The sequence below is a fragment of the Microtus pennsylvanicus genome, chromosome 14 (assembly GCF_037038515.1).
Source record: "Microtus pennsylvanicus isolate mMicPen1 chromosome 14, mMicPen1.hap1, whole genome shotgun sequence".
NCBI classification, from domain to species: Eukaryota; Metazoa; Chordata; class Mammalia; order Rodentia; family Cricetidae; genus Microtus; species Microtus pennsylvanicus.
In genome coordinates, this window is record NC_134592.1 from 66952339 (window position 1) to 66968206 (window position 15868).

Sequence of the window (15868 nt, forward strand, 5' to 3'; positions counted from 1 at the left end):
TATGGGATTGGGCTCATGAGTCATAATTAATAAATACACCAGGTGACATTAACTGAAAAAGGCCCAAGGATCGCATCAACTACAAAAGAAATTTTTAAACCAAGAATAGACGATGGGCCTCCAGATCCTTCATGTTGTCCTTATTGCCTAAACCCCTGGGACAAATCCACACTTAAAATTTTATCATCAAAGACAAACACATTCTACTCCCCTAGTTATAGCTCAGTCTGAGCTGCTTCATCCTGCCGGGCCTCCCTCCAGCCAGAAAGCAGCAATTTCCAAACTACAGGTCATGCCCAATGAGTGAGTCACAGAATCAATTTAGCGGGTTGCAAACATAACTGAAAGTATCAGAGGGCACTGCACATAATGATGATAATTATCTTTGAAGTATTGTTACATGAAGCTTTAGTTTCTGCTGTGCACAAGTGTGTACTGCACAGTAAGATGTAACTTAGTTTGAGTCATGGGCAGAAAGGTCTGAACACCTCTGCCGTAAAGAACATGACAAGTCCATCAGCGAGCAAAGAAAGTTTTCAGAATCGTGAAGAAACGCCCTCAAAGTCTGAGAAAAAAAATGATTAATGAATATTTAGCATATTTCTGTAGTTTAATTATTCAAGCACTTTAATGCTTCAAAGAGCACATTTAATATGCATTTATTCAGCATCCCTGTGAATGGGTAGATGAGAAGAAAATAGTCTCTTTCTCTGAGAAGCCTACAAAGTACAGTTAGTAATAATCTGTGAAGTAGCTAAAGGATAGCAGAGAAGAATTTCTAATCACGGGTGAAGGGCAGATCGTTGTAACAGGGTTGGTTTTAAAAGGACTGTGGGGAAAAGCAAGGAATTGAGTCCTGTTTGGCGAATTGCTTCGGGATAAAACCCCAAAATCTCAGTGGCTAGCAAACGAGTTTTGCATGGTCATGCAGAAACATATGTATCTAAGAGCCCACAAGGCCGCAGTCCCTGTATGTGCTTGTCTGCTGTGCTTTCTATTCAAATAGAGGTCTAGTCTAAAACTCCCCACTTACAATTTCTCCAGTCTGTGGCAGTATGAACACTAGAAGCATTCAGTAGAAACTCTGCTTTGAATCCTGCATTTTGATCTTTTCCTGAACTAGTTTCTGCAGACTGGGTGGTTGCTGGCAGCGGCAGCTCCAGGCAGCTGAATGGATCAGAGGGATGACGAGAAGGTACCTGTATGTTTTCCCATGCAGCAAAGACTGCCCCTTCCATGACTATGGCACCATAGACAGCAAAAGCCAAGCCCGGAGCATGCCTTTGATGTGCAGTCTCAGCCAGAGCTATTCCCTCTTCTGCCAAGCCAATACAGTTTAAGAGACAGTGTCCCTACACCGTAATCACTCTGAGGCCAGCTACCAGACCCAGGCATCTAGTCTCCTAAACTGCAGATTGGCTGGTCCAGACCTGTCCACCTGCCCTTCCCTGTCTTTCTGCAGGAACACGATGTTGACTTTGATGCCTTCACCTTGCTCCTGTCCCCTGCTTTCTGAGCACTACGGTGTCCTTCCACTGAGGCCCTCTGTGGGAGCCTTGCCTCTTGCCTCCAGACATGTAAGTACAACCTTTATTGGCCACAACTGATTATTTAGTTCCTAACAGAACACAAACATCTGCAGCCAGTCAGAAACCTGAAAGAGCACCAGAGAGCACAATGTTACCAAGGTTTTCAGGGGCCAGAGCAGAAATGGCGCCTGATTCCCAGTCATTTTTCACTGGCTAGAATGCAGTCACATGACTACTATGGGTTCTCTATCAAGGTATACCCATTTTTATTATCTCTGATGGGAGGCGGTCACAGTATTTACAGTCTTAGGCCAAAACCGAGCATCTACACTCACTACCGCCATCTCCCGCTCTCTGGACTAATTCTGCCCAGGTGTCTCATAATGAAGAAATACAGGAAGAAGGCAGGTGGGAAAGCAGACAGACTCAGAGGCTAGAAGCCTGGGGAGCTGAGAAATAAAACCCTGACGACATCCCTGGGTTTTGTCGTTGTCGTTGTTGTCGTCTACACAAATGCGAGATGAGGCAGTGGAGAAGCCTGTGTCCAGAGTCTATGCTCTAGTACAGGACCAGAAGGAGAATGACAAGCAGAACTGATGTCATTTTTGATAGTCAACATCATAACCAAGTCAAACCAACTCCATTCCAACTCTTCAGGGTCCACAGAGCTCAGCAATGAGGTGTGCCAAGCTGGCACATGAGGGGTTTCGCTATGTAACCCAGACTGAGCCCAGACCCTCAATCCCACTGCCCTGTCTTCTCCAGTATTGGGATTATTATAAGCATTGCCACCATATGAAGTTTAGTTAATTTTCTAAAGGCATAATAATAGCCTTAGCGTTAAGAAGCCATAACCCTGGCTGTACAAAACAGAAGTCGTATTATTCTCCAGTGATAAAAAGAGAGGGGGCAAATCCACAAAGGGACATTACAGAGTTATCACTAACCAACTGCTCCAGGGTCACATGTCTGTTGCTATAAGTACAAACCATTGAATTCTCCGTTAATGATGGGCTGCAGAACTCCATAAAAACCTGGAACATCCTAAGGGGAACCTTCAGGTGAGATTTCTGTGCCAAAGGTAATTTGGGAAGAAAGCACACAAGCCAACCTCATAAAATATCTGAACATTAAATCCTGGCTTCCTTGGACGTCAGCCTTGGTCGACATGGGGGAGGGGGGTGTCGAAGCACAGAGGAGTGGTGTGTGCACAGAAGGAAAACTGTGCCAGGTGTTTCCCAGCATCTCAGAAGTGCAAATTCAGCAGGAAGTCCAACTCCCAAACTCCACCAGAAACGCTGGGGTGTAAATCAGTGTAACTCATTCCTTCAGAATGCATCCAGCTTCTGAGAATAGCAGAATCACAGTTATTAATACAACCACAATGACTAGTGAGTCTCGGTAAGCCCTCTGTATGTTTAAATTTTTCAAAGTAGAGATTTGAGAGAAAGAAAGGGCTTCTTTGCTTACTTTTTGGACAGAACTTTGCATTTTCAACTCAGCAGGCAAGAAGATAATGACTACAGAACTACGTGGGAGCCTAAGAGGTTTATTACAAGTCACTTTCTTGAGGTCTGTACATAGGTGGCTCAAAGTCAAGGCTATTTGAAACCAATGAATGGGTTTTATTGATGAGCTGAACAGGTATTATTGATGAGTAATGACAGGTACTAAATAAACTCTACTTTCCCTCATATTGCCTAACTTTGAAATCTATTTGCATATATATATCTGAAGTCTGAGCTGAAAAGATGGCAGAATGCAATGATAATTTCAAGTGTTTTTGCCTCTGGCAATGCAAAACAGGAAAAAGAGAATGGTTGCTACTTAGAAATCCTGCAGCAATTGCAGCAAAAAATAAGATGACAATATTCAAAATGACTTCTCTTCCTCACTTGAAAAAGCCTTAGATCTTAATTTTAAATGTGGAGAGCACACACCTTCTACCGGAGCCAGTGACCCCGCTGCAGGCATTCTCACTCAAATAAAGCCTAAAACTTGGGTGTGAGGTCATTGAACTATTCCTAGGGCACCCTTTTGCTCTAAAAGCCCTGGTAATTCATTGAAGTTCTAATTTGAATAATTGCATTCCACCTACATAAATCCCCACTGTGGTTTCAACTGTATGTGGTATCAGTCTTCATTTCCTGAATTAAATTAATGTTGTGTGATATGGTTCTTCTGTAAGAGAAAAAAGTGCATCTACTTTCATAGGTAACCTTTCAACAAGCAGTAGAATTGATTCATGTGCACTACAGGGAACAACAGGTCAGCATGAATAATCATTAACCAGTCATTTGTGCCCACGATCATTATGTGCTGAGCATTGCAAAGGGGATGTCTCATCCAAACGACTGTATCTACAGAGCTATATTTAAAAAAAACAATGCGGCATAAGCTGAACACTGTTTTCAATTGAACTCATCATTGTTCGTTAAATTTTTTTAGTTTCGTCTATGACTTACTGTCATCTAACCAGACTCTTTCCGTCTGATAATCTGTATCCTTCTATTAAAATGGCTGATGAGTTGCAAATTAAAACTAGAAAACCTACATTAAGAAAAGAACTACTGAGGACTGTTTTAAAAGTAAATAATTGTTTTTCAAAGAAAAAAAATCCTAAAAACAAATTTCCCTGCTACACTGCAGCCAGTAAGTATTTGTAAATATCTAAAGAACTCTTATATCAAAATTTACTCCCAGGGTAAATATTCGGTGTTGCCATAACACTAGCCCAGAAAGTTAAAAGAGTAAGAGTACAAATATCTTTAATTAGATTTCATGATTCAGCCTTTGGGCTTTCTTAAATAATGTTTAAGTTACAAACTGACTTAAAGACAGGCCACACTGAGGTGGCAATACAATCGGGCCTGAGGTATCTGAAAACTAAAGGTTTTCAAAACAGAGCAGATATTCCAGCTTCCATTTGTTTACAAATTTGTCTATATTGGTTTAGAAAAAATGAGGAATATTTCTTGGTAAGCTCAAAAGAAAATAACTTTTTAAGTAACCTCTATGACCAACCATTTATCCCTGGAGTCCTCCTGGCTACAGGAAACACTTCCTAACTCAATTTTCCTGTCTTCAGCTTCCCTGAAGGTAGAAACTTGGTTCCACTAGTTGACTTCGGGTTTGGCCTTAAACAAACGGATATGCTAAATTTAATAACTTTTAATTTCTGGATATACTAAATAATAACAAAATATCTATCTGGGAGATGGACATGGTCTATAGTAGATATATTCATCATGCTGTAGGTCCTGAACTTCCTCTAGTAAAGTAAAAGTGTCTCAAAGGCAGTCTGCGTCTGATTCATTATCACGTCTAATATCTATTACAGTGCATCCCAGTACTGTAATCAGTGCTTTTCGATAGTGTCTATACCCCAAAGTACGTCTGGAGACAAATTAATCATAGATTTGAAAATACAGAAACAATTAAAATAACTTTCTCACTTTTATATGTAATATCATTAAATATCACTAAATCATACTTAAAGTATTTTAAGGCATAAATTAAAATAATAAAATTGGGATTAATTAATAAGGCCTCTTCAAAACAAAACAACGAAATACCTGTCTTAGTCAGGGTTTCTATTACTGTGAGGAAGCAACATGACCTTGGCAACTCTTACAAAAGAAAGCATTTAATTAGGGCTGGCTTACACCTCAGAGACAACTAATGGACAATTCGGTCTGTTATCATCATGGCAGGAAGGATGGTGGCATGCAGGCAGACAAGGTGCTGGAGAGGAAGCTGAGAGTTCTACATGGGGATTCCCCAGGCAGCAGGAAGAGGGTGAGACACTGGACCTGGCTTGATCTGCGACCTCAAATCCAGCCCCAAGTGACACACTTCAACAAAGCCACATCCAGTCCAACAAGGACACTTCCCAATAGTGCCACTGTCTATGTGTCTTTTGGGGCCATTTTCATCCAAACCACCACAGTACCTTATACCAGGTTTCTAAAACCAATAATATCCACCACATGAATTCCAAATGACGAGGAAGTATCAGTGAACAGCGCAATGCGGCATCTCCTCAGAACTAATGCGCATGAACACGCAGCAGACATATGTCATGGTTGCATTGAGACTCATCAGTCTTCGAGTAGCACACTTCTGCCTTGAGTCTCTGTCACAGATGCTGGGCTCTGACTCCTGCTCATGGCCCTACGTCTCCAGCTGCCTCCGTCATTCCGTAGCACCCAGCTGACCTTCACATCTTTGCCACTGCTTTCTTCTTTCTTTGCTGTGTTTTCCCTTCCTGCCTCTTATTTCTCGGTCCTCCTTTCAGAGTTTTAAGCCTTAGTACAAGAACACCTCACCACCAATCCAGAGGACCCATCTTCAGGGACCCAACCATAGCCTTATAGTGGATAACAGCCTCAGGCTGCATCCAAAAAAACATCCAGAGTGTTTCCTGTAGGATGTGCTGAGACATCTAGAAATCCCCACAACCAGAGAAATGGAAAGGCAGGCGTTTATTTCAATCTCAACCAATCTGCTGAACCCCAGGGTCTAGACCTGCTCAATGCATCGCAGCTGTGGCTAGCAACAATGTCTTCAAACACAGTGAAGAGTCACTGTGTAGTCAACAAATGTATTCAGTGTAAATTTCTGGTCTTAAACAATTCTAGGTATGACTTAGTGATGTCTAATGTAGCTGTAAAGTAAATGATCTGTTAACTGAAGTTAATCTGAACTCCAGAGGCTATAGAGACAAATGCATTTCTCCTGTCTTTCCAGAACATCTATTCCAATTTCACCTAAAAACATTGTCCTCTTGGAAATACCACCTGTACTTCATGCTCAATCCTCACAAATAATGTGACTTAAATAGATTCTCCGACGAGTTGTGATGGTACATGTCTTTAATATCAGCAACTGGGAGACAAAAGCAGGTCAGATCTACAAACTGAGCTCCAAGCCAGAAATGGCTACAGAGATTCTGTCACCAAAAAAAAATAAATTAAAAAAAAAAATTTAAAGATACAACACCCCCCCACACACACACACACACGTCCTTAACTCACACAGATCACTCAGTCACAGGTGAGAGTGTGTACTTATCCAATGCTATATAAATCATAACACCCTGATGGTCAAAGTTGACCTATGTATATGTAAGAGAATTTGATAGAGCCTGAGTCAATCACGGTCTCCCCCTGCCCCCAGATTTTTCACTTTTTTATTGTTTTTATTAACTTGTACGTTTTTTCTCTCCTCCCCTCCCTTCCTCCCTCTTCCCTTCTACCCTCTACCAGGGCCCCCATGATCCCAATTTACTCAGGAGATCCTGTCTTTTTCTCCTTCCTATGTAGATCCATGTATGTCTCTTTTAGGATCTTCTTTGTTGTCCAGGTTGTCTGGGGTTGTGGACTATAGGTCATTTTTTTTCTTTGCTTTATGTATAGAAGCCACTTATGAGTGAGTACATATTGTATTTGTCTTTCTGAGTCTAGGTTACCTCACTCAATATAATTTTTTTCTAGATCCATACATTTGCATGCAAATTTCAATATGTCATTTTTTTTACTGCTGTGTAGTACTCCATTGTGTAAATACTTGGTTATATACCCAGCAGCAATATTGCTGGGTCTTGAAGTAGATTGTTTCCTAATTTTCTCAGAAATCACCATACTGATTTCCAAAGTGGCTGTACAAGTTTTCCCTGCCACCAGCAATGGAGGAGTGTTCCCCTTATCCCATATTCCATCAAGTATAAGCTGTCATCAGTGTTTTTGATCTTGGCCATTCTGACAGGTATAAGATGGAATCTCTCAGATGTTTAGATTTGCATTTCTCTGATGGCTAAGGATGTTGACCACTTTCTAAAGTGTCTTTTAGCTTCATCTAAGATTTTGATTTGAGATTCATCTATTGAGAGTTCTCTGTATAAGTCTGTACCCCATTTTTTATTGGATTATTTGTTCTTTTGATGTCAAGTTTCTTGAGTTCTTTGTATATTTTGGAGCTCACCCCTCTGTCCAATGTGGGGTTGGTGAAGATCTTTTCCCATTCTACAGGTTGCCATTTTGTCTTGTTGACCATGTCCATTGCTTTACAGAAACTTCTCAGTTTCAGGAGGTCCCATTTATTAATTGTTACTTTCAGTATTTGTACTACTGGGATTATATTTAGGAAGTAGTCTCCTGGTCAGTGTGTTCAAGTGTCCTTCCCACTTTCTCTTCTTTGAGGTTCAGTGTGTGGTTTTATGTTGAGGTCTTCGATCCATTTGGACTTGAGTTTTGTGCATAGTGATAAACATTTTGCATTCTTCTACATGATGAATCCAGTTATGCCAGCACCATTTGTTAAATATGCTTTCTTTTTTCCATTTTATATTTTTAGCTTCTTTGTCAAAAATCAGGTATTTGTAGGTGTGTGGATTGATATCGGGTCTTCAATTCGGTTCCACTGGTTTTTATGCCAATGTCAGGCTGTTTTCATTACTGCAGCTCTATAACACCGTTTCAAGTCGGGGATTGTAGGACCTCCAGAAGTTCCTTTGTTGGACAAGATTGTTTTGGCTATCCTGGTTATTTTTTGTTTGTTTGTTTTTCCATACGAAGTTGAGAATTGTTTTTGCAAGGTCTGAGAAGAATTTTGCTAGGATTTTGATGGGCATTGCACTGAATCTGTAGATTGCTTTTGGTAAGATTGCCATTTTTACCTACCTACACAAGAGCACATGGGAGATCTTTCAATTTTCTGGTGTCTTCTTCAATTTCTTTCTTCAGAGTTTTAAAGTTCTTGTCATACAAGTCTTTGCCTTGTTTGGTTAGAGTTGCCCCAAGATATTTTATGTTATTTGTGGCTATTGTAAAGGGTGATATTTCCCTGATTTCTTTTTCAACCCATTTATCATCTGTATGTAGGAGAGCTACTGATTTTTCTAATTTCAGAGAAGTGTGACGTTTGTCAGGTGGCGCCAGAATGGGGCATTTTAAAGCATGTGAGTGGCTCGCACTCCACATGTCCTGACATGGATGGCAAAAAAATATATATATACAAATATGCAGATAGAAGCGAACATAGCATCAGAGAGAGAGTTGGTCCTGGTTCTTCGTGACGGCGAACATAGCATCAGAGAAAAGGCTGGTCCTGGTTCTTCGTGACGGCGAACATGGCATCAGAGAGAAGCCTGGCCCCGGTTCTTAATGACAGCTGCCAAGCTGCTGCTCCAATCATGGCTGCATCCTAAACCCTCCAATGAATTTGTAGACCTAGGTAAATTCAAGCTATTTTCCTATAACCTGTAACCAAGGGGATTTGGCACGCAGTACCAAACAAACTCCAAGTAATAAACTGAACTTGTTAAGCGTGGAGCTGGGAATGATGCAGGCATTACTAATGCACCTGGTAGAGCTGGGAATGATGCAGGCATGACTAATGCACTTGCAGAGTCAAGCGTATCTGTGTAAGGCTAATAACAGTCGGCTGAACGGCATCTGGGAATGACATGACTTAACGCTTTCTTCTTTGCCTTCCTCACTAGGGATGAACTTTGTTCTTCAACAAAACAATCAATGTCTTGTGAGCAAAAATCATACTTCACATATTTTAATGAATGCCTTTGGTGTTCCCTACCATAGCCATAACTATATGCTCTCTGTAGGAACATGTTGCGCTAAAAGTATGAAGATTAGGATACTACGATATAATCCCCTGAAATATCATTAGATTCCAAGTAAGGAGGTCTTGTATTGTACAGAAGAAAAATCCTTCTGTAGATAGTGGGAGTTGTGTAGCAAAAGAGCACTAAGGACACTGGAGAAAATCATTATTAATCTGATTATTACTAAAAGGTCCTAGGGCTCCAAAAAGGATTTGGTTGGCTGTGAAGAAGCCAGTTTTAATCTGAAATGATAAATCTGACTCAAAAGCTCTACAAAGCAAATCTACCTTTCCCCCTGGGGATTATCTCTAAGACAAGGCTGCTAGGAATTGAAAACAAAAGAAATAAAACATAAAGACCAAGCCTTATTAAATGTTTTCAACTGCATTTATAAACAAAGGCAGCTTTGCATGCTGCTGTGTGCATTAAAACATTTCTTTCATCAAATTAATAACCAAATTTACTGGTGACCTGCTATGGAAGGAACTGGAAATGGATGGTTTGAGGTCAAGATCATCTGACCAAGAGGACAGCCTAAGGATCCCTCAAATAAAGGAAGAAAAGCGAACATAAACACAACCTAGCATTACACTAGCCTCCCCCAGAGGCCTCAACCTAACAGTCTGCTGACCTCCACACTGAGGAAAGGGTCTGATTTTTAACACCGTAATTATGTTGGAATACATCCATCCTTATTCTTTAAAACTGGTGCTTTAACTAGTTCTAAGCAAAACAAAGATAAAAACCTAACTAGATTACTCTGCATGATTAGAATCTCTTGGAAGTCTATATATTCACTTTACATATTTATTTGACAGAGATATTTGGTGCAATGCGTGACCTTAATATATGCTGATGACAACTAAGAAAATCCTGCTACAAAATGCGAGCTGCTCAGCTGCACAAAACTTCTCACCAAGTAAGCTTCTAAACACCAGTTCCTCAATAAAACCTCCTCTGAGTTACTCCACAAAAATATATGTACGAAATTTTTGGAAATCTCCACTCCAAGGTTCTTCCACTATAAACTGCATTTAATATTTTTACTCAGTGTGGGCTGACAAAATGAGTCAGCAGATAAAAATGCTTGCTGAGCTAGCCTGGCTCCAAGAATTCAATCCCTGAAACACAAATGAACTCATACTCCATAAAATTATCTTCCAACCTCTATATATGCTATAGTTACAGCATGCACACACCTGAACACACACACAATAAAAATAAAAACTAACTTAAAAATTTTTAGTGTAGTTTTAATCAGTAACTCATTTAAAGAGCATATTAGAATGTCTGGAATCAGGAATCAGTTACAGAGACTTTCTAACAAACTGAAACACATTAACCAAGTCACTGAATCTAACTTAAACAAAAGTATACTGTTTTGTTTTGGGGTTTTTGTTTTGTTTTGGTTTGGTTTGGTTTTTCAAGACAGGGTTTCTCTGTGTAGCCTTGGCTATCCCTGAACTGTCTTTCTAGACCAGGCTCACCTCGAACTTGCAGAGATCTGTCTGCCTCTGCATGGGAATAAAGATGTGCACCACCACTACCTGCCTAATTTAGTCTTAAACAGGTGTTCAAATGTAGCCATAGTCATAAAAAAACAACACCATTTAATACATTTTCTTTAAGTCTCCATTTGTAATTCACAGAAAAATCAAAGTACAGACCCAAGACCTACTTGGTAATTAATTCTGTTCATCTCGACTCTGATTATAATAATAGTTATCAGGAGCCTTTAAAAGAAAGTTGGGGCCAGGCAGTGGTGGCGCACACCTTTAATCCCAGCACTCAGGAGGCAGAGGCAGGTGGATCTCTGTGAGTTTGAGGTCAGCCTGGTCCACAAGAGCTAGCTCCAGGACACTTAGGGCCGTTACACAGAGAAACCATATCTCGAGAAAAACCACAAAAATGGAAAAGAAAAAGAAAGTTGAAAAGGTGAAACTTTAGTTTCAGTGTCTTTTTGGACCTCTCAGGACGCAGCACAGAAACACTTGGGTGAGCTCTTATTCCCAGTACGCGAGAGACAAAGGAGCATGGGCTTTACAGAACAAAGCGGAACTCGTGCTCACCTGCATCGAGGCTCCTTCCACTCGCGCCACGCAGGCGACCCGATCCAGGAACGTGACTGCCACGGGCACTGCCACAAAGAAGCCTTTACAGAAGGCCTTGAAGTATCTTCTCAGCCAGCCTTGGGACTGTGCCATACCTAGGTACACAAGGACAACCAGCAGAAAATTAGCCAAAAAAAAAAAAATGTTGAAGGAGCAGTAGGGCTGCGTTCCGGCCGCCCTGGCTCCTGCATGGCTAGCTTTATTCGAAGTAATTATATGGAAATTGTATTCTTTTAAATATTGCTTGGCCCATTATATCTAGCTTCTTCTTGGCTAACTCTCGCACCTGGACTAGCCCATTTTTAATAATGTGTGTAGCAACCCAAGGTGCGCTTATCGGGAAGATTCTAGCCTATGTCCATCCTGGGTCGGAGCTTCATCGTGTCTGCCCCAGAGAGGAGAGCTATCGAGTCTGAGCTCATTTCCTCTTCTTCCCAGCATTCTGTTCTGTTTATTCCACCCACCTATGTTTTAAACTATGAGGCCAAGCAGTTTCTTTATTAATTAACCAATGACCTTCCTCCATCATTTCCCCTTTTTCTGCTTAAACAAAAAAAGGAAAGCTTTAACTTTAACATAGCAAAATTACATATAACAAAACAGTTATCAAGTAAAAATTACAATATTTACATCTATTTTATCTTTATCATAACTAAGGAAAACTATAACTATCTATCTATTCTTCAACTCCATCAAAGACTCCAGAAGGATATAATATTACCTAAGTAAATAAGAAGTAAGCAACTTACAAACTCTAGAAATGACAGAGACATAATGCTAGCCAATAAGAGGCTAGAACTAATGGGCCAGACAATGTTTAAAAAAATACAATTTCCATATAATTATTTCAGATAAAGCTAACCAGGTCGCAGGATGCAGCCCCGCCACACCTACATCAAAAAAATAGATAAACAAAGTCGCCAAAACCGTATAGCGAAACATAGGAATTGGTTGTACCGGGACTCAGTGGCAGAGCATGCATGGGCTTAGCACACACAAGGCCCTGGGTTTGATCCTCAACATCACAGAAGAAAAGAAAACTTAGCTAGAGCATGGCAACCTTGTTTCATAGCATATCTCAGCCCCATGTCTAGAACTATTAGGTAAGTGTGCCTTAAATTCCAAAGGAAAATGCATGAACTGGGATTATGTCTTTTCATTTTGTCTACTTGGAAACATCAGTGAAAAAGTTAGAAACGCAACCATTCTAAAGAAAATTCTTTCTGCTGCTCTAACAATAGAGAAACACAATCTAATTTCCCTAACAGAAGTTCAGTGAGATGTGTTGACCCAGCTGAAAGCTCTTTCTGAGCCTCTCTGACTGGTGTGACCATGTGACGAGGTGTGGTCAATGCCATCAGCGGGTATTTCAAATTCCCAGAGTGCACCCTCCAAAGCAGCGTCCACTGCTCTCTCCCCATACTCTAGACAGAAGGGCAACACTGTCATGGTGGAACACTCCACTCTACCAGGCACTGTTTCTGTTCTCCATCCCTCCATAGTACGCCCTCACCCAAGCACATCCCCAAGGGAGTCCGTGCACTAAGGAAAACTGGTTCACATCACGCCATGGTGGGGACTCTATGTGGAAAACGATGTGAGACCCACCAAAGCCAGGCTGGCTCTAATGGGCTCTGCTACCTCCTCTCTTCCTCGCTAGTTGTCCCTTCGCCTCATACTGTCATGCTGCAATTATGAGACATTTCCAGAGCACAATTTACAATTTTCACAACATCCTGGGAACTGCGAACAAGGTCAGGTGGAAAGGGGGGACAGAATTCATGGAGTGGCGCCCTCCTGGAGAAGTTATAAACATAGTGCCCATTTCTTTCACCTGCTAGGACTAAGAGGAGGTGGGAAATTGATCTGAGAGCCTGACCCTCAGAGCCTGCTCTTCACTGGTTACTGGGGAAAAATAATCCTATCCTATCTCTTCGCTTAACCTGTGTGATTATTGGCTCTGCTCACAACCTGAAGAAGCAAGATTTGGTTGTGCAAAAATTGGTTAGGAGTAGAAACAAAAATAGCCATTTAGGCTGAAAGACACTTAAGGAAATGCTCAACATCCTTAGTCATCAGAGAAATGCAAATCAAAACAACTCTGAGACTCCATCTTATACCTGTAAGAATAGCCAAAATCACAAACACTGATGACAACTTATGCTGGAGAGTTTGTGGGGTAAAGGGAACACTCCTGCATTGCCGGTGGGAATGCAAGCTGGTACAGCCCCTTTGGATATCAATATAGCAATTTCTCAGAAAATCAGGAAACAACCTTCCTCAAGACCCAGTAATACCACTTTTGGGTATATATCCAAAGGATGCTCATTCATACCACAAGCATTGTTTGTCAAAGCCAGAACCCGGAAACAACCTAAATGCCCCTCAACTGAAGAATGGATAAGGAAAATATGGTACATTTACACAATGGAGTAATACATAGCAGAAAAAGATAATGACATCTTGAAATTTGCAGGCAAATGGATGGGGCTAGAAAACATCATAATGAGTGATGTAACCCAAACCCAGAAAGACAATTATCATATGTACTCCCTCATAAGTGGATTTTAAACATAAATCAAAGAAAACCAGCCTACAGATCACAATCCCAGAGAACCTAGACAGCAATGAGGACCCTAAGAGGAACATACACAGATTTGATCTACATGGGAAGTAGAAAAAGACAAGATTTCCTGAGTAAATTGGAACCATGGGAGAGGGTTGAAGGGGAGGGGAGAGGAAGGGAGGGGCAGAGAAAAATTTATAGCTCAATAAAATCAATTAAAAAAGGAAAAAAACAGCCATTTCAAGCTATAAATTAAAACTATTAAGACTGCCAAATAACAAAATCAAAAGGCCTAAGCCCCCACACTAGCAGCTTAACTGTCTGACACTATTTTCACCCAGGAAATATACCACTTCCTATCATCTTAAAAACGGTGCTGGAAAATGAGTCCTGATACAACAAGGAAGTCTATGATAGACAGGGATAGAAATCACTGCCTGAGAATTCAAACCACAAACATCCTTCCCCTGCCCTACAACCACGTGATGAACAGGTTTTCTAGGGTTCAGGAGACTCCCCCCTCACTGCCTTATACAATGAAACCTAATGAGACGCCATCCTGTTAGGACAAATGGAAGTAGTCATGCACACCAGGAACACCCTGCTGCATTTACACAAGATCCAGGCACAGCGCATGGCCAGAAGACGTAGGTAAAGGAGGAGGACGGGAGAGTGACAGGGAACTCCTGACATTTTTCTTTTTAATATAATCGTGAGGCTCCTTCAGCCCTAAGCCTACAAATCAGCTTGCTTCCCAGGAAACTTAAGATTTCTCGTCCTCCTGAGAGTGGGTCCAGAAGAGGTGAGAAAAGCAATTAGACCAAGTGTCTGCCAGGATGGCACAGGCCGAGACTTCATTTTGACTTTTCCTTTTAAGTTCCCAAAAGCCACACACACACACACACACGCATACACACACACACCATAAAAATGATAAGAAGCAAAAACTAGGTAAGGAAGCCAGAAGTATTCTGGTCTGTATGGAAACTGGCCCTGCAGTGAGGGCCCTAGACGCGCTCTGGTCTGTGTGGAAACTGGACCCGCGGGACCATGTTTCAGATGCTGGCCCCAGTCAACAGGGCTGTGTGGAGAAGGTTCAGTCTCATGTCTATCTCTTCTCTCCACTCTGCTGCCTCTGCCCCATGACAAGAGCTGTTCCACACATCCCAATGCACCCTGAAACTGAGAGCAGAACAAATCTTTCTGCCCTTGATGTTGAACATCACTAACACGAGAAGGAAAGAAGACCTGAGAAATTCGTGATGATGAAAAAGAAGGGAAGGAGGCCAAAGGGGAATAAGCATTAAGAACAGGAACTGGAACTGGAGGCGAGAAAGGGTAATGGGTGAATGTTTTATATATATATATATATATATATATATATATATATATATATATATATATGCATAAAAATGTACGATGAAGCCCAAAATTGCATATTAATTAGTATATATTAATAAAGAGCATTTAAAAACCAGAAAAGTAACAATCAAATTCTTTCCATATACTTATTTCTCAAGAATTTTTTGGCAAACTATATAATTTTAAAGAAAAACTTTAAGACTTAACTTAATTATTGACTTAGTTGTATATGTGAGACCGGAGGGTGTGCACACACAGGCAAGTGCCCATGAGACCAGGGGCACCAAAATCCCGGAAGCTGCAGTTACAGGTGGTTGGGATCCACCTGATGTGGGTGCGGGGAGCTGAAGGCAGGTCCTATGGAGGAGCGTATGTGTCTTCCACGAGCCTTCTCCCTAATCCCTGGGCCACATCATTCAACCACGACATGTAAGTCAAGAAAGAGGAACTTGTGAAGAAAGAACTTTGCTGCGTATAAGACAAAAGCTGATGTACTTATGGAGCATATGTTCAGTCCAAGAAACTACTTCATTTTATCTTGAAGGAACTGTTCCCTCCATCTGATATTGCTAGAGAGACCTGTGGATTGAGAGCCTGTTGTTTTTCAGATGGCAGCAGAACATTCTCCAGAGTTACCCACCTAGGGCAATGGCTCTCAAACACTCGCCACATGCAACAT

The 15868-nt window shown here is 41.1% G+C and overlaps 1 protein-coding gene across 4 annotated transcripts in view; it reads right to left on the reverse strand.

Moving 5' to 3' along the window:
- The window catches only part of Immp2l (inner mitochondrial membrane peptidase subunit 2), an 807887-nt gene that overhangs the window by 756561 nt on the left and 35458 nt on the right, over window positions 1-15868 (reverse strand). For all 4 annotated transcript variants that reach the window (XM_075948078.1, XM_075948081.1, XM_075948082.1 and 1 more), the window contains exon 3: window positions 11220-11356. In XM_075948078.1, the coding sequence (XP_075804193.1) occupies window positions 11220-11354 (135 nt within the window). In that variant the 5' untranslated portion in view covers window positions 11355-11356. The remainder of the gene's footprint in view (window positions 1-11219; window positions 11357-15868) is intronic.